The sequence below is a fragment of the Microcaecilia unicolor genome, chromosome 3 (genome assembly GCF_901765095.1).
Source record: "Microcaecilia unicolor chromosome 3, aMicUni1.1, whole genome shotgun sequence".
Taxonomy (NCBI): Eukaryota; Metazoa; Chordata; class Amphibia; order Gymnophiona; family Siphonopidae; genus Microcaecilia; species Microcaecilia unicolor.
In genome coordinates this window covers 193994612-194017720 of record NC_044033.1, presented here as the reverse complement: position 1 = coordinate 194017720, position 23109 = coordinate 193994612, and the positions used below count along the sequence as shown (strand labels likewise).

Here is a 23109-nt window from a genome sequence, read left to right as displayed (position 1 = left end):
CGTTAGCCCATCCTGATCCTCAGACACATCTAAGAGATCCATTGCGTGATCTGCGGCTAAACTAGGTGCGCTTCCCGCCACACATGGGTCCCCCGGCGCCGGTATGGAATGCGCGGCCAAAAGGGCCACGCTTCCCCCCAAAAACGGCTCCGTTGAGGCCGACCCGAGACGCGCAGCCAAAATGGCTGCGTTTCCCTGCAAAAACCAGCCCCGCCGTTGCCGGCCCGGAATGTGCGGTTAAATCACCGCCCAACACCTCCGTCAACTCAGGGGAAAGCACGGGGGGCAAGAGCACTGACAACGTAGGCTCCCCACAAAATTTACATTGGCCACCTTTAACTTCAACGCTGCGCTTCGCGCAAAACCGACACCTCACCGGCTTAGACATAATGGCCGCGAACACAATAAAAACAAACAGTTGCTTTGTGCTCAGACAGACTAATAGGCAAAACCACCTAAGGCAAGAACGCCCTTGAAGACGTGTTATTTCTGGACTGCCACAAGAACAGCCAAAATAACCGCCTTTTAAAAACGTTTTTTTTTAAACCTCGTTGCTGATGCCTAAACACCTCAAGGGTACAGAACGAGGTCTGTAGCCGAGGTCAAGCAGTCCTCCAGAGGAAAAGCAGAGGGGGAGGGACCTGGCCACCTGGGTGTGACACCCCACAGGGAATAAGAAGCCCCTTAGGACTTACACCCTGTAATAGAGATCCAAGTGTGGGTTCTCTAACATTTACAACCCAACCTAGAAACCCCAAATGGGCCTACCAGACTGAGTACACTGCACAGGCTGCACACATCTACCCTCTGCTGAGACTGAGAAAATACTGGTTAGTAGAAGGTCTGCACAGGCTACTTGTATAAGAAGTTTTAGTGTTCTCAGTCTCCCTCTGCTGGTAGGAGTGCATAACCCAAGCGTCTTGAACCGTCCGGAGGATTGCTGAGGAAAATACTATTATTTCTAAATACAGACTGGAAAAGAACCAGGGCCAGGGCTTTCCTGCATCACTAGCCACAGGTAATACTGTACTAGAAATACTGACATTATTCTAAAGAAGCAGCTAATTGCATAATATTTAACTGCAGCACAGCTAGTTTATTTTTTTGTAACTTGTTTATTGACATTTTCCAAGAACAAGTATGAATAATTAGCTTAGCAGAACATCCTCCAACAGTAGCCTCTGAAGAATTACATAAAACATTGACGCAGCATCAGCATGGAGTAAACAGAAGCTAGGGGCACTGGAACTAGCTTAGATCAACCTGAAGGACACCAACTTGTAGCTGTGCGATATTCCTTACCGTGGAAGTCACACACACAGGCCAAGGAGCTGCTCTTGAGTTGACGCTCTGTTGGTGGAAATGACTTACCTCGCACAGCAGCCCCGAGGTGCATGTTTGCAACAGAATCCACAGCTCTGGGGTTTGCCTCCAGGAGAAGAGTGACCTCTCCACCCCGTTAAGACAAGAGGTCTTTAACCATAGATTCCATAGCCTCCCTGAAAACCAGCAGCTGCTCTCCTGCTTCCTGCTCCCTCCTCCCCTTTAGCCAATGTTACTGGTAATGCCCAAAGACCCCTTGTGACATCACCAGATGTAGGGAAAACCTGGAAAAAGATTAAAATGACTTTAGCCCTGCAGTTAATGCCTGAGTCAGACAGAAATCAGAAGTGGACATTTGGAGGAGAAGATGGGAAATTGTAACAGTAAGCCTGCAGGGTCTGGATCAAACCGCCGCCAGTCTTCTGCAGGTAAAGTATAACTTTCTAGAGGCAGAATGTAGGCTTAGTGCATCCTTGACCTTGTCGCTGGTGCCAGTAACCAACAAAACGCTCAGCTATACCAAGCATATACACAAGTGCAAAAACTCAATAGCATGGGTTACTTTCAAATTTCATTGACTTTTGACAAGAGCTACAATTTCCTTTTAGGAAATGAGAGAAAAGCAATCGTGGTGTGTGAGGTCAGGAATGGGCGAAACACTAATGGAAGGTGTGAGACTCCAGTATAGTTTGTGAGGTCAGCAGTGGGTGGGAGGTGTGAGACTCCAGCATGGTTTGTGAGGTCAGCAGTGGGTGGGAGGAGTGAGACTCCAGCATGGTTTGTGAGGTCAGCAGTGAGTGGGAGGAGTGAGACTCCCTTGCAGTGAAGTCAGTTATGTAAAGTGAGTAATAGGAGGAATAAGTGAGACTTGAACCTGGGGTATAAGGTCAGAGATAGGGATATTAAGAAGAAGGCATAGCTTAGGCAGAGAAAGTGACACAATGAGATGGAATGGACTCAGAGCTACACTCTATGGAACTGGGCTCTTATAAAGAAATAATTTCGTCCTTTAGATTGTAAGCTCTTCTGAGCAGGGACCGTCCTTATTTGTTAATTTGTACAGCGCTGCGTAACCCTAGTAGCGCTCTAGAAATGTTAAGTAGTAGTAGTAATTTAGCATGTGTGGAACTGAAGTTTCAAGTCATTCGATCATTACTAACAAAATCAAGGACTTAGAAAATAGGCCAAGGAGACTCAGCTTGTGAATCAGAGAAATGCCTGAGGTGGAGAGCTACAAAAATTGAATAATCACAGTCAAGGGAACTGGCAGCACAATCCTAGCAGAGTATGGAGATGAGAGTTAGGAGGTTCACTTAGATAGGCCACAATGAGTACCGAGTTCCTGCAAGCCTAATCTCCCAAGGGACAATTTGCTTGCAGGATTTCCACTAAAATCACCACGGAATATTCCTACCTGTGACATTAAGGAAATCTCCATTGCGCTGTGGCTAGACTGAAAAGTTAAAACATCAAGTATATGTGGCTTTTCCCCTTTGGGATTGGTTTTAAGGTAAAGGCAAGACTTTGAGCCCCCCCCCCCCAATCTGGCAGAAGCTGCAAAAGACAGAGATAGGAGCAGGTGTGCTGACAATGGACCATCACAAGAATCAGCAAAATGGAAGACTGTCCAAAGAGGGTTGAAGACCATGTAGACTGGCTAGGAGAACAAACAGACTCTAGCAAGCGGATGGACAGGAGGGTGTTGAATGGTCTCCAAATACTTACAATTCATATATTTAATGGACACTGAAATGGAAATTGAGTGGAGTATAAAAACAGACCAATGGTTCATCTAGCCCAGTATCCTGTTTCCAACAGGAACCCAAATCCATGTCACAAGTACCTGGCAGAAACCCAAATTAGTACCTCAAAGAAAAAGGGGAAAGGTTTGATGGTTAAAAATAAACCCAAATAGTAGCAACATTTCATGCCACCACTCCTGGGGCAAGCAGTAGGTTTCCCATGTCTGTCTCAATAACAGACTATGGACTTTTCTTCAAGGAACTTGTCCAAACCTATTTTAAACCCAGATATAAATCCTCCAGCAACAAATTCCAGAGATTAAGTATTCATTGAGTGAAAAATATTTCCTCCTATTAAAAGTATTTCCACGTAATTTCATTGAGTGTCTCCTGGTCTCTGTACTTTTTGGAACAAGTAAACAATCCCTTCTACAGTACTCAGGATTTTGTAGATCTCAATCATACCCCCCCCCCCCCACCCACACACACAGCTGTCTCTTTTCCAAGGTGAAGAGCCCTAACCTCTTTAGCCTTTCCTCAGACGGGAGGAATTCCATCCCCTTTATCATTTTGGATGGGTGAAGATGATTAGAAGGATGAAAGAGTGAGGTTAGCTAAAATGGGGGTTGGGTGGTGGATGATTTATCCATAAAGGTCAAATATACATCCTAGTTGCAGGCTGTTACTGTCCCTAGCACAAAATCCAAGACAAAGGTAGGTTTGGACTGTAGGAAGTGGAATGGGGGGAAGAGAGGGTAGTTATGAAAGATATGGATATGTTAAGTACATTTCTAAATCGATAAACATGAAAGGTTGCAATGGGCATTATAACAGGCAAATGATGTTTCAAGAGATTTATCAATTAAAAGTGAACATCTTGTATTTATACAGGAGACACATTAAGAAAATGGCCAAGTTTCTTGTGTGACAAATTTTATCCACACGACTTCCTAGCAGCCAATTGTTTGGAACTAAAGAATGGGAAGGTAGGGATTTTAAAAGTGAGGTACTATCAGGGATGCAAAGGGGAGATTTATTTTAGTGAGTTTGTCCAGCTACACCAACTACTAATCTCTACTATCCTTTCCTCTCCCTCAGAGATCCTCTGTACATAGAAAATGACACAAAGATCATACAGCCTATCCAGTCTGTCCATCCACATCAACTACTAATCTCTACAATCCCTTCCTCTCCCTCAGGTAAGGAGGGAGAAGCAGAGATAGTCTCATCTGCCCAGTCCTGGAGGTTTAAACAAAATCTATTAGGAATAGTGGAAAGCTACTTAATGAAATATTTGGATTGTTTAGTGGGTAATTCTCTACAGGGCACTTAGTATTAACTGTGCAACATCCTGGTGCTATCTGTGAATTCTACATTAGCAGCTGCTGTTATAGAATTGCTACTAATTGGGTTTCTTCCAGGTACTTGTGACCTGGATGGCCACTGGTGGAGTACAACAAGGCTTTATTCTCTCTCCACTTCATTTTAATATTTTCTTAAGTTCACTCACTGTCCTAAATCAGGAATCTTGTATTTCCTTTCATATCTATGCCAACAATATTTTACTGTTTTATAAGGTTAATTCTTCTAACCCAGATTTGTCGTCCCTTCAACATTGTCTTGATGTAATTTCTAAATGGATTGCCGATTACCTACTTGTTCTAAATTGTGATAAAATGGTGGCCTTTTGGCTGACAGGCCACCTATCCCCTTCTACTATTTGAGAGAGGGCACATCAGAGTATCTAGTTTCCGCTATTTAGGTGTGCTTCTGGTCTTTCTTTTGAACCGCAAGTTTCAGCATTATGTGAATCTCAATTTGTTTTCTTTTACAGCAACAGAGATCAGTTCGTTTACTTTTCACCCATGATACATTTCAGTCACTACTGCTCTCATTTCAGGACACATTTTATTTAATAGGATTTATTTGGATTACTGTAACATTATTTAGGTATTTCTAAAACTCTGCTTAAGACTGCAAACTTTACAGAACACAGCTATTTGCTTACTTTGTCACCTAAAGAAATATGATCATGTCACCCCAGTTTTTAAGGATCATCATTGGTTGCCAGTTTCCTCTTGCATTCAGTTTAAAGCTTTACTTTTGGCATTTAGGGCATTCCGTCAAGGTCCTCCTTTTCTGTCATCACTATTCCATATTCATCACTACCAGTATTACAATCATTCAATGACCATTGTATGTTGTTACCAGGGCCTGGCTTTGCCAAATTAGAATCAACTCGTCATGGTGCTTTTTTTCGTTGCAGTTCCACATTTGTAGAACTCCAGGCCTCTAGTCTAGTGTGGTGAAACTAAACATCACTAGATTTAAAGCTGGGCTGAAGACATGGTTATTCCAGGAGGTTTTTGTTAATGGTGATGTATAATTGAACATGGAGGGCACTGTCTTGCCTGGGAGAGAAAGTGATTGAGAGTGTGATGAGTGTTTAATCTGCTATCTTCTGCTTGATTGCACTCTTTCCTATTTTATATTGTAGTTCTTTTTCTACTCTTTTTAATTTAGTTTTGTATTTGTTAACCGCTTTGCTCTGTTCGCTAGTTAAGGCAGTTTTATCAAGTCACTAATAAAAAGATACTGGGTTAGATGGACCATCAGTCTGACTCTGTGTGGCTATTATGTTCTTTAGTAATGTTAAGGTGAAGCTGATGTGTCTGGCTGCCAAGTGTCCATTCCAATTTTCACCAGCTGGTTGTCAGAACCAATTAGCAGCTAACTTGTCAATTATAATACACATGTAACTGTAGGTATTTCTATAACTTGCACACATTATAGAATAAGGGGGCAGAGCCTTGTAAAGTTTTGCCCCAAGGTGCCTTTTGAAAGGCCCATTCTGACAGTGAGTTTAAGAGGCTTACAGGACACCCTCGTAAGTCTAGTATCAGTAATGTTGTGGAGGAGAGCAGATGAGCATCTATTCAGATGGAGTAAACCGAGGCCCAAAAGGTACTAAGGGAGCCATACAGCCTCTGAACCTTACATGTGCCCAGAGCCTTCTAGGTTTTTCTGGGCTTTGGGAAAGTAGAAATTGTGTCAGAAGCCAGTTGTCCTGTTCACTGATGAAAAATGGGGAATCAAAAGGAGCTCTCTTGAGCAAGAGCAAATCTGGGTGGGGGCATTTTCAGGAGGTAGGGTGGTGAATTTGCTCTCTTAGGTGACACATAGAGTAAGGAACATTTTCTCAGTGAAGGAGAATTTGCTCTCCAGGTTGGAGGGTGGTTTCTTGGGGGGGGGGGGGGGGGGGGGGATGGTAAATTCACTCTCATGGATGGGAACAGGTCCAGGAAAGTTCTTTGGGTGTTACTAAACAGGTAACAATGTGTGTGTGTTTTGGGGGGGGGGGGGGGTGAGAAAGAGGAAGCCTAAGGGCACATCAGGGAGAACTCTCTTGGGTTACAGCAGCAAAGGAAAACCACTCTTGGGTGGAACGCAGATGTTACCCTTTTTTTGTTTGTTTTTTTTTGTTTTCAATATTTCTCATACAGAAAAACTTAAATCTCAAACTGTCATCCTTATTCTGGGAGGTCCTGGTTCAGGTAAAAACACGCAATGTGAGAAGATTGTCGCTAAGTATGGCTACACTCACTTCTGCATTGGGGACCTGTTGCGAGTTGAGGCAAGCTACACCACCTCACGAGGGCGTCAGATTAGAGAGACTATGCAGAAGGGCGATACCGTGCCCCTGGTGAGTACACCCCCCCCCAAAAAAAAAAAAAAAAATCAGATCAGTCCTCAAAAAGGCCCAGGAAGGAGATAGATCTCCAGCTCTGTTAGCATGTGGAGGTAGAAGGTGAATGGAAAAAAAAAAAAAAAGGTGGACAGATGCAGATGGCGACTGAGACATGATGGATCTTTTCCATCCGGTGCTTGTTCTTCTTATTTCCTCCTCCTCCTCCTATTTATTAAACTTAAAACACTTCTCTATTCCCCCTCCTGTCACCAGGATATTGTCATGGAGCTGCTTAGAGACAACATGCTAGCCAAGCTGGATAAGGCCAAAGGCTTTTTGATCGATGGTTTCCCACGAGATATTACCCAGGCAGAAGCGTTTGAGAAACTGGTGAGTTAAATAGGATGACTCCCATTTTTCTGCCTGCCCCACAAGTTGGGATGTGCAGGGCCAGGTGCTTCTGTCAGCACCCACTCCAGCTCTGCTTAACTACCTAGCTTCAAGCTTACTGGTTACACCTTAGACAAACCAGTTTAAAATTCTCTTCATACAGTAAGCTTTTGTGGGGGGGGGGGGGGGGGGGGAAGAGAGCAAGGGAGAACTGCTCTTTGCTATTTTTCTTTTGGTAGAAATAAGTGAACACAACAGCTGTAGGGTGAGACCTCTTTCTTAAACAATATTTCTGTAACTAGTTTTCATGAGTCACTCTCCTCCGTCCACTATTTTTGTGTTGCAAAATGCCACACACTGTTCAGACATAAATGAGAATTACAAATCTCTCAAAAATGTGTCACGTCTGGCCAGTAATAAAGGGAGAGGTCCTGGAAGAAGCATGGTATAGGAAAGCATACCATGGACTTTTGCTATTTGGGTTTCTGCCAAGTACTTGAGACTTGGGATTGGCCACAGTCTGTACTAGATGGCCCACTGGTCTGACCCAGTATGCCTATTCTTAAGTAATGTGCAAAGGTACAGAAATTTCAAGGAAATATGAGCTACAGTAGTAAATATGCTGTGCAAGCTGAACTACAAAAACAAACCTCCTGGATGAAGAGAGGAAAAATAAATTAGGTCTTACCTGCTAATTTTCTTTCCTTTAGGCCCTCCACCCAGTACAGACACTTGGGGTATGCACTCCTATAAGCAGCTGACTTCTGAGAAAGCCCATCCTGTGTAGGTCAGGACATTCCTCTCCTACCTCCCCCCCATGGTGTCCCTCGTGTGTCGCTGCCATTCACATCTGCTCATGCAATCTTCCTCAGTCAAAAATGGCTGCCGTGACTTATAGCAGCAGTTTCACAAGATTGCTACCTGAGATCACAGCAGCCATTTTGGGATTGGAGCAGGCCTGGAAAAGAGAAAGCGAGACACTTCTACCTGAACTCTCCACTAGACCACCGGGATTATATGGTTGGGGGGGGGGGGGGGCAGACATTACTCCCTCCTTCCTACCCAAAACCAAAAAAGCACCTACTTCCTCCTTCCCTCCCCATGAAGCTCCCCTCCACGACCCAGTTTATATTTCAGTTAACATTTTTTTTTCTCCTACAAAAGGGGAGATAAGTGTTACTGGAACAGATGACTGCAGCAATGGCCTTTTTAATCCATCAGGCTTTAGTAGACACTACTGCTCCATGATTTTGTCCACTGAAAAGCACAAATAAACAATCTGAATGCTGAATAGTTGAGGACCAAACGATGTAACCATTGCTGTCCTCCATCCCCTTTTGGAGCACATTTAAATGCTGGAGAGGAAATGTACTGGTTCATAGCAAATCTAAAACCACCTTGGGAAGGAAAGGGAACTGGCCATAAAACCACCTTTTTTGTGGAAATACTAGAAAGGGCTCCCTACAAGATGAGGCCCACAACTCAAATTCTCCCGGCCAAAAAAATGGTGCCCAAGATGACCGAGGCGATATCCTTATACAGATTCTCTCTCAATGGCTCAAAAGGAGACTGAAAAGAGACAAAACCAAATTCAAATCTCACTGTGGAACCAAGGAAGGGCAAGGACACAAAGTTATTTTGACTCCAAATAACCTCAATGTATCCGGATGGGAAGCCAAAGCTTTCCTACAAACCGGCCACAGAAAACGAGCGAGTGCCACAAGCACCTTGAAGGATGCTAAATCTAGCCTCTATCCAAACCATCCTGCAAAAATTCCAAAATATCTGCAATGGAAGGTCAAAGGGGAACATAATTCCTATTCTCAACACCAATTCTCAAAAAATGTGCCACACTAACATTATGTGACTTCAGCATAGTGGCTATAACATGGTGGAATATCCTCTTCACAACCGTGCTCTCTCAAGAGATGGATGCAGCTTCTGAACGGGACCATACACCAAGAGATCTTCCGTTACCAGAAAATATAATGGACCTATCACCCTATAAACCTATCCCTGTACCATGGTCTCCAAGGCCAGTCCAGGGCCACCAGAACCACTCGTCTGACATGGCACTTTATCCTTTGAATGATTCAACCCACCAGTAGCCATGGCGGAAACACACAGATGTGCATGTTGTGGCCACTGCTGAATCAGAGAAATCTAGCCCTTCCGATTGTACTTCGCTCCTGTGGCTGAAGAACCAAGGAACCTCCACTTTACCGACACTGTTATTAAATCCATTAGTGGCTGGCCCCTAAAGTACAAACAACGTCGAAGGCCTTCTGATCCAGACTACATTCCCCTAAGTTGTCTGTTGATAAGATCTAAATGCACGCTGTCCACGCCTGCCACGTGAGCTGTGAATGTGCCCCTTCTAATAGATGAGATCCACTGCCTCCATCGCTGTTGATTCCTCATGCCAACCCGCCAACTGAAATAGGCTACTGTTGTCATACTGTTGGACAAGACGCACTGGTTTGCCCTGGGGTAGGGTCTAAAACAAATCCAACGCTAGGTGCTCTGCCCAGGTTTCCAGTCTGTTGACAGATCACCGAGCATCCTCGCTGGGAGTGTGAAGCCACCATTGCAAACTCTGCCTTGTCTCCCTCCAAAGAAGCATCTCAAATTCATGATGTTGAGGGGACCAGCAAGAGAACAAGGATTGTTGAAGGGGGTGGGGGGCACATCCATGGATTTCAACTCCTGCAAATAATCACTGGGAGGTGGGGCTCTCATGGCATGGTGGAGGATATGCTCTTGCAGTTTGTACACTCTGGTCGATGTGAGACACACACTTTCCTGCTGAGTGTTGAAACGAAACCCCAATTATTCCAGTACCAGCAAAAGGACCAGATTGGGTGGTCAATCCGACCAAGAGCAACCTAACGGCTGAAGAAACTGTACTATTCTATCACCTGCTTGTTTTCCTGAAACGACTTTGCCTGAATCAACCAGTTGTCAAGATGGCAGCAATTGCTGCATTGTTGCTCTAGGAAGAGGATTCTGGTGCACCCCCATCACCTTGGAGAACATCTGAGGCACTGTTGCTAGCCCGAAGAGGAGCACAAAATTTAAAATGTGGCCCCAAAATCGTGACGTGAAGTAATCTGATGCCCACTCCACTTTGGGATAGGGTATGATACATACCTGTAGCAGTTGTTCTCCGAGGACAGCAGGCTGATTGTTCTCACGACTGGGTGACGTCCGCGGCAGCCCCCACCAACCGGAAGAAGCTTCGCGGGACGGTCGGCACGCAGGACACGCCCACCGCGCATGCGCGGCCGTCTTCCCGCCCGTGCGCGACCGCTCCCGCCAGTTGAATGACTAGCAAAAGAAGAAACACACAACTCCAAAGGGGAGGAGGGAGGGTAGGTGAGAACAATCAGCCTGCTGTCCTCGGAGAACAACTGCTACAGGTATGTATCATACCCTTTCTCCGAGGACAAGCAGGCTGCTTGTTCTCACGACTGGGGTATCCCTAGCTCTCAGGCTCACTCAAAACAATAACCCAGGTCAATTGAACCTCGCAACGGCGAGGGTACAACAGAAATTGACCTACGAAGAACAACTAACTGAGAGTGCAGCCTGACCAGAATAAATTCGGGTCCTGGAGGGTGGAGTTGGATTTACACCCCAAACAGATTCTGCAGCACCGACTGCCCGAACCGACTGTCGCGTCGGGTATCCTGCTGGAGGCAGTAATGAGATGTGAATGTGTGGACAGATGACCACGTCGCAGCCTTGCAGATCTCTTCAATAGTGGCTGACTTCAAGTGGGCCACCGACGCTGCCATGGCTCTGACACTATGAGCCGTGACATGACCCTCAAGAGTCAGCCCAGCCTGGGCGTAAGTGAAGGAAATGCAATCTGCTAGCCAATTGGAGATGGTGCGTTTCCCGACAGCGACCCCTAGCCTGTTAGGGTCGAAAGAAATAAACAATTGGGCGGACTGTCTGTTGGGCTGTGTCCGCTCCAAGTAGAAGGCCAATGCTCTCTTGCAGTCCAATGTGTGCAACTGACGTTCAGCAGGGCGGGTATGCGGCCTGGGGAAGAATGTTGGCAAGACAATTGACTGGTTAAGATGGAACGCCGACACCACCTTCGGCAGGAACTTTGGGTGGGTGCGGAGCACTACTCTGTTGTGATGAAATTTGGTATATGGAGCATGAGCTACTAGGGCTTGAAGCTCACTGACCCTACGAGCTGAAGTAACTGCCACCAAGAAAATGACCTTCCAGGTCAAGTACTTCAGATGGCAGGTATTCAGTGGCTCAAAAGGAGGTTTCATCAGCTGGGTGAGGACGACGTTGAGATCCCATGACACAGTAGGAGGCTTGAGAGGGGGCTTTGACAAAAGCAAGCCTCTCATGAATCGAACGACTAAAGGCTCTCCAGAGATGGCTTTACCTTCCACACGATAATGGTAAGCACTAATCGCACTAAGGTGATTCCTTACTGAGTTGGTCTTGAGGCCAGACTCCGATAAGTGCAGAAGGTATTCAAGCAGGTTCTGTGCAGGGCAAGAACGAGGTTCTAGGGCCTTGCTCTCACACCAGACGACAAACCTCCTCCACTTGAAAAAGTAACTCTTTTTAGTGGAATCCTTCCTAGAGGCAAGCAAGACCCGGGAGACACCCTCAGACAGACCCAACGCAGCGAAGTCTACGCCCTCAACATCCAGGCCGTGAGAGCCAGGGATTGAAGGTTGGGATGCAGCAACGCTCCGTCGTTCTGCGAAATGAGAGTCGGAAAACACTCCAATCTCCACGGTTCTTCGGAGGACAACTCCAGAAGAAGAGGGAACCAGATCTGACGGGGCCAAAAGGGCGCTATCAGAATCATGGTGCCTCGGTCTTGCTTGAGCTTCAGTAAGGTCTTCCCCACCAAAGGTATGGGAGGATACGCATACAGGAGGCCGGTCCCCCAATGAAGGAGAAAGGCATCTGACGCTAGCCTGCCGTGTGTCTGAAGTCTGGAACAGAACAGAGGCAGCTTGTGGTTGGTCTGAGAGGCTAAAAGATCCACCGAGGGGGTGCCCCACTCTCGGAAGATCTTGCGTGCCACTCTGGAATGGAGCGACCACTCGTGCGGTTGCATGACTCTGCTCAGTCTGTCGGCCAGACTGTTGTTTACGCCTGCCAGGTACGTGGCTTGGAGAAGCATGCTGTGCCGGCATGCCCAGCGCCACATCCCGACGGCTTCCTGACACAGGGGGCGAGATCCGGTGCCCCCCTGCTTGTTGACGTAATACATTGCAACCTGATTGTCTGTCCGAATTTGGATAATTTGGCAGGACAGCCGATCTCTGAAAGCCTTCAGTGCGTTCCAGATCGCTCGGAGCTCCAGGAGGTTGATCTGCAGATCCTTTTCCTGGAGGGACCACAGACCCTGGGTGTGAAGCCCATCGACATGAGCTCCCCACCCCAGGCGAGATGCATCCGTCGTTAACACTTTCGTGGGCTGTGGAATTTGAAATGGACGTCCCAGTGTCAAATTGGTCCGGATGGTCCACCAGAGCAGTGAAGTGCGGCAACTGGTGGAGAGGCGGATGACATCTTCTAGATTCCCGGTGGCTTGGAGCCACTGGGAAGCTAGGGTCCATTGAGCAGATCTCATGTGAAGACGAGCCATGGGAGTCACATGGACTGTGGAGGCCATATGACCCAGAAGTCTCAACATCTGCCGATCTGCTGAGACGCTCTGGTCTGCGAAGCCAGGGCCAGGAGATTGGTGGCCCTCGCTTCGGGAAGGTAGGCCTGAGCTGTCTGGGTATTCAGCAGAGCTCCTATGAATTCCAGAGACTGAGTTGGCTGGAGATGGGACTTTGGGTAATTTATCACAAACCCCAGCAGCTCCAGAAGTTGAATAGTGCACTGCATGGACCGGAGGGCTCCTGCCTCCGAGGTGTTCTTGACCAGCCAATCGTCGAGATATGGGAACACGTGCACTCCCAGCTTGCGCAGGTAGGCCGCTACCACCACGAGGCACTTTGTAAACACTTGTGGGGCAGAGGCGAGCCCAAAGGGCAGCACACAATACTGAAAGTGCCGTGCGCCCAGGCGGAATCTGAGATACTGTCTGTGAGCTGGCAGTATCGGGATGTGAGTGTATGCGTCCTTTAAATCCAGGGAACATAGCCAATCGTTTTTCTGAATCATTGGCAGAAGGGTGCCCAAGGAAAGCATCCTGAACTTTTCTTTGACCAGGAATTTGTTCAGGCCTCTCAGGTCTAGGATGGGACGCATCCCCCCTGTTTTCTTTTCCACAAGGAAGTACCTGGAATAGAATCCCTGCCCTTCCTGCCCGGGTGGTACGGGCTCGACCGCATTGGCGCTGAGAAGGGCGGAGAGTTCCTCTGCAAGTACCTGCTTGTGATGGGAGCTGAAAGACTGAGCTCCCGGAGGACAATTTGGAGGCAGGGAGGCCAAATTCAGGGCGTATCCGCACCGCACTATTTGGAGAACCCACTGGTCGGAGGTTATGAGAGGCCACCTTTGGTGAAAGAATTTTAACCTCCCTCCGACCGGCAGGTCGTCCGGTACGGACACTTGTAGGGCGGCTATGTTCCCGTGGATCCAGTCAAAAGCCCATCCCCGGCTTTTGCTGTGGAGGCGCAGGGGGCTGCTTAGGCGCACGCTGTTGACGGGAACGAGCGCGCTGGGGCTGTCCCTGTGCCTGACGAGGCCTTCGGGCCGGCTGGTTGTACCTACGCTTTGCAAAAGAATAGGGTGCAGCCTGCCGGACCCGGGAAAAACGCCCGCCCGTGGGGGCGGGTGCTGAATGCGCCCGGTGGGAGAGCTTGTCGAGAGCGGTTTCCCGCTGATGCAGTTGGTCAACCATCTGCTCGACCTTCTCACCAAAAATGTTATCCCCCCGGCAAGGGACGTCAGCCAGTCTCTGCTGGGTGCGGTTGTCCAGGTCAGAGGCACGCAGCCATGAGAGCCTGCGCATCACTATACCTTGGGCCGCAGCACGAGATGCCACGTCACAGGTGTCAAAAATCCCCCTGGACAGGAACTTTCTGCACGCCTTCAGCTGCCTGACCACCTCCTGATATGGCCTGGACTGCTCCGGCGGGAGCTTATCGACCAGGTCCGCCAGCTGTTGCACATTGGTCCGCATGTGGATGCTCATATAGAGCAGGTAGGATTGGATGCGGGTCACGAGCATGGAGGATTGGTAGGCCTTCCTCCCAAACGAGTCCAGAGTGCGAGACTCCCGCCCCGGGGGCGCCGAGGCGGTATCCCTCGAACTCCGTGCCCTCTTGAGAGCAGAATCCACGACCGCTGAGTCATGGGGCAACTGGGGCCGCATGAGCTCTGGGTCAGAGTGGATCCTGTACTGGGACTCTGCTTTCTTGGGAATGGTGGGGTTAGTTAATGGTCGCACCCAGTTCCGAAGCAGCGTCTCCTTCAGGACATTGTGCAGCGGTACCGTGGAGGACTCTCTAGGTGGTGATGGATAGTCGAGGACCTCGAGCATCTCGGCCCTCGGCTCTTCCACAGAGACCACGGGGAAGAGAATGCTGATAGACATATCCCGCACAAAGGAGGCAAAGGAGAGACTCTCAGGAGGGGAGAGTTTCCTCTCCGGTGACGGCGTGGGGTCCGAGGGAAGGCCCGTAGACTCCTCTGAGGAGAAATATCTCGGGTCCTCCTCTTCCCCCCACGAGTCCTCATCCTCGGTGTCGGACATAAGCTCATGTAGCTGAGTCCGGTACCGGGCCCGGCTCGACGTCGAGGCACCGAGGTCTCGGTGTCGTCGAGCGGTGGACTCCCGCGCCGGCGGGGACGGAGCTCCCTCCATCGACGTCGACGGGGACTCCACCTGCGTGGCGGTCGAGACCGGCACCGCAAGCGGCGGCGGTGTCGACAGCCCCGGCGCCGGGCTAGAGCTCGCCGGCGCCACAGTCATCGGCGTCGGGGGTGCTTGAGCCCTTCCAGGATCCCCGGAAGGATGGCTCTGAGGCACTCGTCCAGGCCCGCTGCCGGGAAAGGCGGTGGGGCCGGTAAGGGTGTCGGTGCCAGAAGCTGCTGGGGGCCAGGAGACGGCACCGAGGTGCCGGAACCCCGACGCGTCGGTACCTCCACCACCGACGGAGATCTCTCCTCTCTGCGATGACGCTTCGGCGTCGACTCCTCTTCAGGGTGCACCGAGGGCTCCCGGTGACGGCGCTTTTTGTCCTTTTTCCGGTGCACGTCACCGCCGCCGGAGGGCATGGAGGAGGAGGAGGTCGATCCCCCTCGGTCTCGAGGTACCGGGTCCGACAGGGTTCGGTCCCGTGGCTCACGAGCTGAGGGAGTGACCGGGGCCGACTGCCCACGCGGCCTCTCAACCCCACTCTCACCGGCGGACCGGCGGGCCGACGGGACCTGTTCTCCTGGGGTCGCTGCCATCGGTGCCGATGTCTCGGGCATCGATACCGGTACCGAAGAACCGGCCTTCGATACCGATGCCGTCGAGGTCGACGTCGAGGGGCCGGCGCAAGTTCCAAAAAGACGGTCCCGTAGAACTTGCCTCGCAACCTGAGTCCGTTTCCGGAGACCGAGACACAAAGCACACGACTTGAGATTGTGCTCCGGCCCGAGGCACTGGAGGCACCAAGCGTGGGTGTCGGTCTGCGAGATCGGCCGGCCGCAGCGACCACACTTTTTAAATCCACTCGGGACCTTCGAGGACATCGACGGAAAAATCGCTTCGGCGAAGTCAAAGTCGGCAATGGTGGCTAAAATCACACCACGAAAAAACAAACCGACCGAGCGGCCACTAGGCCGCAACGTGGCGTCCCCGCTAGAAGCGAGGGAAAAGGGGAGCGCGTGCTCCACACGCGCGAAATCCCTTTTTTTTTTTTTTTTTTTTTTTTAATAACACAAAAGAAAAGAAAAGAGGAAACCGAACGGGGTCCAAAAGCGACGATCCGCGTAAACGCGGTCGAAAAATCCGGCGGCTGAACAGAGAGAGAGGCAATTGCACAACTCTCTCCAGTCGCGGAAAAAAAGTAACTGGCGGGAGCGGTCGCGCACGGGCAGGAAGACGGCCGCGCATGCGCGGTGGGCGTGTCCTGCGTGCCGACCGTCCCGCGAAGCTTCTTCCGGTTGGTGGGGGCTGCCGCGGACGTCACCCAGTCGTGAGAACAAGCAGCCTGCTTGTCCTCGGAGAAATGCAAGTACTCTTCCGTCAGATCCGGAAAGATGAGAAATTATCTCCACCTTCCTGCCACAATGACTGACAGCAGTGTTTCCATATGGAACCTGGAGACTTTTGAGGCCTTGTTTACTCTCTTTAGGTCTAAGATGGAGCAAAATACATCATCTTTTTGGGCATCAAGAAAGAGAGGAGCTTCTAGCGCCACACTTTCTTTCTGCAGAACATGTACCATCACCTGCGGCTGTGGCTGCCTCTGCAAACTGCCCTTTACTGCCTCTGCTTTCCAGTGAGTGTGGCAGGGAGACTAGGAAGATATCCGGCAGAAGCCAGCTGAATTCCAGCACATACCCCTCACAAATTACTTCTAGGAATCACTGTGATCCATGGCAATCTGGGTCCACCTCTGGTAGAAATCTGGCACTTACAGCCTCTAGAGGGCAGACCAAAACACCTTCATTGGGGACCTCAAGACTGCGTTGAAGTGACCTCTTGACTCCCTACCCCCACAGCAACCACCTCAAAAAGGCCAAGTCCTTTGACAGAAATGCCCACTAATTCTACCAGGTTGAGAAATAGCATCCCAAATCAACCCCATCCTGAAGCACCTAAACCCACTCCTTTGGGCTTTTCTTCAGGAAGCTGGAGACCTTGACCTCGCCAAAATTCTTAACTAGCTTATCCAACTTCTCACTAAATAGCATTGTCCCTCAGAAGGGGAGCAAGCCCAGCTTTGCCTTAGATGCCACAGCTGCAGTGTAACTGCCCCCCCAACACAAATATCTGCTTGCAATGCCAAGGTGGAGACATCAAAGCTGTGCTTGAGGTGAGCCTTCATTCCAAGATCCTGAGGAACCTTCAAGGCAGCTCCACCTTTCACCAAATAGTGTTCTTCTTTGCAACTGTAGTCACTACCCCACCAATGTTAGTGGGGGGCTTCAAGAGATGTTTACAGAGACTAGGAAAGCTAACAAATTGGGCAACGCTATAATAATAATGGGCAATTTCAATTACCCCAATATTGACTGCATAAATGTTGCATCAAGGAGTGCCAGGGAGATAAAATTTCTAGACATAATAAACGATTGCTTCTTGGAGCAACTGGTCCAGGAACAGATGAGAGGGGGAGCCATTTTGGATCTGGGCCTTGGTGGCGTGCAGTGAGAAAGGTGTCGGTGTTGGGTCCGCTAGGAAATAGTGATCAAGTTTGAGCTACTATCAGGAATGAACCCGCCAAGAAAATCTACTGTAGCTGCATTTAATTTTCAAAAGAGCAACTACAATAAAATGAGGAAAATGGTTACAAACTAAAAGGATCGGCTGCTAAGGTTAGGACACTAAATCAGGCATGGTTGTTATTCAAAAATACCATCTTAGAAGCCCAGTCCAGATGCATTCTACGTATTTGCAAAGTTGGAAAGAAGAGAAAACGACAGCCAGAATGGTTAAAAGGTGAAGTAAAAGAGACTATTACAGCCAAAAGATTCTCCTTCAACGATTGGAAAAAGGATAAGCACTGGCAAATCTGAAGCAAAAGCATTAATAAAGGCTAAAAGAGAATATGAAGAGAAACTTGTCGCAGAGGCTAAAACTCACAGTAACAACTTTTTCAGGTACATCGGAAGCAGAAACCCTACGAGGGAATGACCCTTAGGATCACGACTGAGCAAAAGGGGCGCTCAGGGAGGACAAGGCCATAGCGGAGAAACAATGAATTCTTTGCTTCTGTCTTTACGGAAGAAGATGTAAAAGATGTGCCTGTACCAGAAATGGTTTTCAAGGGTGATGATGTGGATGAACTGAAAGAAATCTCGTTGAACCTGGAAGATGTACTGAGCCAAATTGACAAATTAAAGAGTAGTAAATCACCTGGACCAGATGGCGTACATCCAAGAGTACTCGAAGAAATCAAACACGAAATTGCTGTTAAAATTGTCTGTAGTACCTGAAGATTAGAGGGTGGTCAATGTTGACACCAATTTTTAAAAAATGGTTCTGGGGTGATCTGGGAAATTAGACCAGGAAGCCTGACATCGGTGCCGGGCAAAATAGTGGAAACTATTATAAAGAATAAAATTACAGAACACATAGACAAACATGATTTAATGGGACAGTCAGCATGGGTTCAGCCGAGGGAAGTCTTGCCTCACCAATTTGATTCATTTCTTTGAAGGTGTGAATAAACATGTGGATAGAGGTGAGCCAGTTGATGTAGTGTGTCTAGATTTTCAGAAAGCTTGTGATAAAAGTTCCTCATGAGAGACTCCTGAGAAAAAGTCATGGGATAGGAGGCAAGGTTATGGTGTGGATTAGGAATTGGTTAGTGGACAGAAAACAAAGGGAAAGGTTAAATGATTATTTTTCTCAATGGAGGAGGGTGAACAGTGGAGTGCTGCAGGGATCTGTACTGGGACCAGTGCTATTTAACATATTTATAAATAATATGGAAATCGGAACGATGAGTGAATTGCTCGTTTACTCTCTCTAAAAATACTAGGACTAGGGGGTACGCTATAAAGCTACAAAGTAGTAATTTTTAAACGAATCAGAGAAAATATTTCTTCACTCAACATGTAATAACTCTGGAATTTGTTGCCAGAGAATGTAGTAAAAGCGGTTAGCTTAGTGAGGTTTAAAAAAAAGGTTTGGATGGCTTCCTAAAGTCCATAGACCATTATTAAAATGGACTTGGGGAAAATCCACTGCATATTTTTAGAATAAGCAGCATAAAATGTATTATACCGTTTTGGGATCTTGCCAGGTATGTGTGACCTGGATTGGCCACTGTTGGCAACAGGATGCTGGGTTTGATGGGCCTTCAGTCTGTCCCAGTATGGCAATACTTATGTACTTATGATTAAATTTGCAAATGATACAAAACTTCAAAGTTGTTAAAACACATGCGGTCTGTGAAATATTGCAGGAAGACCTTAGGAAATTGGAAGACTGGGCATACAAATGGCAGATGAAATTTAATGTGGACAAATGCAAGGTGATGCATTTGAAAGAATAATCTGAATCATAGTTACCTGATGCTAGGGTCCACCTTGGGGATCAGTGCTCAAGCAAAAGATCTAGGTGTTGTCGTAGATAATACCTTGAAATCATCTGCTCAGTGTGCGGAGGCGGCAGCCAAAAAAGCAAACAGGAGGCTAGGAATTATTTGGAAAGGGATGGTGAATAAGACAAAATACTATAATGCCTTTATCATCACTCCATGGTGCATTTGCACCTTGAGTACTGCGTTCAGTTCTGGTCACCGTATCTCAAAAAATATATAGCGGAATTACAAAAGGTTCAAAGAAGACCGACCAAAATGATAAAGGGGATGGAACTCCTCTCGTATGAGGAAAGGCTAAAGAGGTTAGGACTCTTCAGCTTGGGAAAGAGACGGAGGAGAGGAGATATGATTGAGGTCTACAAAATCCTCAGTAATTTAGAATGGAGTAGAAGTCAATCTTTTTTTTTTTTTTTTTTTTTTTTTACTAATTACAAAAGTAAAGACTAGGGGTCACTCGAGGCAATTACATGGAAATACTTTTAAAACAAGTAGAAGGAAATATTTTTTTCACTCAACGAATAATTAAGCTCTGGAACTTTTTTCCGGAGAATGTGGTAACCGAGCTTAGTGTATCTGGCTTTAAAAAAAGGTTTGGACAAATTCCTTGAGGTGAAGTACACAGTCTGCTATTGAGACAGACATGGGAAGCAACTTCTTGCCCCAGGATTAGTAGCATAGAGAGTGTTGCTATTAATTGGGTTTCTGCCAGGTACTTGTGACCTGGCTTGGCCACTGTTTGGAAATCAGGATACTGGGCTAGATGAATCGTTGGTCTGACCCAGTATGGCTACGCGTATGTTCTTATGTAAGATCTCTATCCTCCATAAATATGGGGTAGAGTTTCACCATAGCATGAACCACCTTACAGGGGGCATCTGGGAAATCCCATTCCGCACAAATTATATCACGCAAATGCTGACACATAGGAAAGGACAGCTGGGTTCTGAATACCCTTCAGGAGCAGATCCACTTTCCTGGGGCTGCACTCCTTGGGTTCTTCCTCATCAAAATTAAGAACCCTAAGACACGATCAATTAGTTCCAGTTTTTCATCCTTGTGGAAAATACAGATGACAGAGGGGGTCCTTCCCTGGGGGAAGATCTGCTATCAACAAGTCTTCCAGTAGATCCTGGTGAGGCAGGGTCTCCTCACCATGTACAAACCAGCCCCTGCTCAAAACCTACGTCCTCCTGCCTTCTGTAAAACACAAGGCTTTGTACATGGCCAGAATGAAATTAGCGTGAAATCCCCCCCCCCCCCCCCCACTAACATCCACAAAACTTCCAGAAGAGAGTCTATCACCTCAAGCCATGGCAAGAGAACCAATGTTCAAGCCAAATCCAAAATGGTGGCACTTATGTCTCTGCGGCTCCTTCATGTGTGTGAAGCCAAAGCCACCACTTTAGCTGCCCCATAGTACCTGCACACTGCACCTGGGCTCTCCAAACCACTGTGTCTGCAGGCACAGCAATGCTGGAGCTGCTCTAATTCATGCTACGCCGGCTCAATGGTATGCAAAGACAGAGCTGTTCCCTTGTTTGACCCTGTTAATACAGCTTGTCATGCTCTGTGGGGAGAAGAGAACTACAAGATTTAGGCAGCACAAAACATCTAGTGGAGAGGACTCTGTAAGGAAGCTTTTTATTTTTATTTTAAAGTGCTGCAGCTGGCTGCTCAAAATGGCTATCAAGATTCCTCTACTAAATTAAGAGGAGCCAAGGCACACTATGGTTCTCACAGAGGGACCAGGCCACCTGGGTGTGAAATCCCCAGGGCAAGGAAGGCCCCCAAGGACCTGTGCCCCACTAGCCCAAAGACTCCAAACAAAAGGGAAAACAGTAAAGATGGCTGAAGGATTTTTTTTTAATTACCTAATTGAAAATTTAGCTAAACCCTAGTGTCCCCCCCCCCCCCCCCACCAGGCCTACCAGATTGACTCAGATTGTGCAGCCAAGTCTACCATCTGCTGGAAACTGAGAGAATACTGACTGGCTGGGGACCTGCACAGGACAGTTATTGATTCACTCAGAAGTCAGTTCTCAGTCTCAATTTGCTGGTAGGACAGCACAACTCAAGTGTCTGGACTGGTCTGGAAAGCTGCTAAGGAATATTCTCTTAACAACCTGCTCAAAATGAGAAGGGGATTAACAGAAGAGAGACAGAAAAGAGATGGAAAAAGTTAGAAACCAAGTAAAGGAAAGGGAAGCCAGTAGATAGGAAAATGGTGCACACAGGGAATAAGCATGTGATGAGAGGGAATGGTGCTGCTTTTATAGCACAATACAAGCACATGCAGCTGGGTGCACTGGTGAAATAAGCTGTACAGAAGATAAGGATGGAGAAAAAGAGAGGAAGCGATGTGGCTAACTGACAGGGATATGTATCTGTCTCACTTAGGAATGGTGGTTGTTGGGGGGGGGGGGGGGCACATGTGTCAGTGTGTAATAAAGGAGACAGGTACTTGAATTTGGGCACAGCCAAACTTGTGATCTAAGAAAGTACGGCATCGGGAATGGGGGTGGGCTTTGGAGACGTCAGAAACATCTTGAACCCATTGTACAGGAACGCCTTCAAGTTCCTTGTAAATCATTCATCTGCCCCAAACTTTCCAAAGAAAGTGACTTCCCTGTATAGGAATCCCTTTAAGCCCCTGGTGCTCTAACACTGCCTCCCCTCCCCTCCATCTGATACCAGGTGGGCCTCCCTAAGGTTGTGATTATGTATGAATGCTCAGCAGAGACCATGGTAAAACGCCTCCTGATCCGGGGACAGACCAGCCACAGGTTCGATGACAATGAAGAGACAATCAAGAAGCGTATGGAAGGATACTTGAAACTGGAAGAGTCTATCATCAACTATTACCAAAACAAGAAGCTGCTTCGAAAGGTGCGTAGTATAGGGAGAATGCTTCCCAGTTACACAGCAGACAGTCTAAGTGTCTCCAACCACCTCTCCAGTTCCTCCCTCTAGTCTCCCGCAACCCTAGCCTTTTCTTTCCCATTGCGCCCCTCCATCTTGGCATAGTATAATTTCTGACCAAGTTATCTATTTTGCAGATTCTGGGTGAGGAGTCCCAAGAAGATGTATTCCTGAAGACCTGTGCTGTGCTCGACTCCCTGGAATAGATTTCTGGAAGCTGGGTCCTCCCCAGAGCCAGGGGCTTGGCTTCCGAATACAGACTGTAAAAAACGACTGCGACTCTGTGCTGATGCTGTGTGGAGATCTGGGGGGGGGGGGGGGGGGGGGGGGGGGGAGAGACTGGGGCCATCACACCACAGGGAGCACATTAATAATCTATACTGAGGGAAGGATAAATCAGAAAGTGTATATTCAAGTCAACTAGCATCAGAAGGCCCAGTTCCTGCTTCTTGCCTTATGTGGTAAGCGTGAAAATAGATTAGTCTCCAAGAATGCAGCAGCATTCAAAGGAACCTCACTTTGGACAGCTTATGTTTCCTCTATATTTCCCTATCCATCCATCTCTTGCAGGAAGCAGTAACACCTTGATCCAGACAATGAAATCCGAAAGAGCAATTATGAAAGGGATTCCCATGTCTTAGCCTGAAGAATAAATACTACTGTTACCCCAGGCCAAAATGAGGGCAATTGCCTACTGGCAGCCACATATGGCTGGGGGTTGGTTAGGGGTCTGTTCTCTAATGAAAGGTGGTTTCACAACTTGTCTTCATGATGTTCTGCTTTTTATCACTATAGGTTTTAGAACTGGGTCTTACTCAGATTCCCCATTAGACCCAGA

At 47.9% G+C, this 23109-nt stretch overlaps 1 protein-coding gene across 1 annotated transcript; it reads left to right on the top strand.

Annotated features, from left to right (window-relative positions):
* The first annotated feature begins 1134 nt into the window (after window positions 1-1134).
* Window positions 1135-22525, top strand: LOC115465978 (adenylate kinase isoenzyme 1). The gene is made up of 5 exons (XM_030196890.1): window positions 1135-1751; window positions 6569-6768; window positions 7027-7143; window positions 22047-22238; window positions 22409-22525. The coding sequence occupies exons 1-5, from the start codon at window positions 1691-1693 to the stop codon at window positions 22475-22477; spliced, it is 639 nt and encodes a 212-aa protein (XP_030052750.1). The 5' UTR covers window positions 1135-1690; the 3' UTR covers window positions 22478-22525.
* Window positions 22526-23109: the final 584 nt, after the last annotated feature.

Bases quoted from the DNA above. Each gene is read 5' to 3' on its own strand.
- LOC115465978 (XM_030196890.1), top strand. From the start codon at position 1,691: ATGGGAAATTGTAACAGTAAGCCTGCAGGGTCTGGATCAAACCGCCGC. The intron at 7,144-22,046 runs GTGAGTTAAATA...ATCTGATACCAG, and splicing joins CAGAAGCGTTTGAGAAACTG to GTGGGCCTCCCTAAGGTTGT. The intron at 22,239-22,408 runs GTGCGTAGTATA...TCTATTTTGCAG, and splicing joins ACAAGAAGCTGCTTCGAAAG to ATTCTGGGTGAGGAGTCCCA.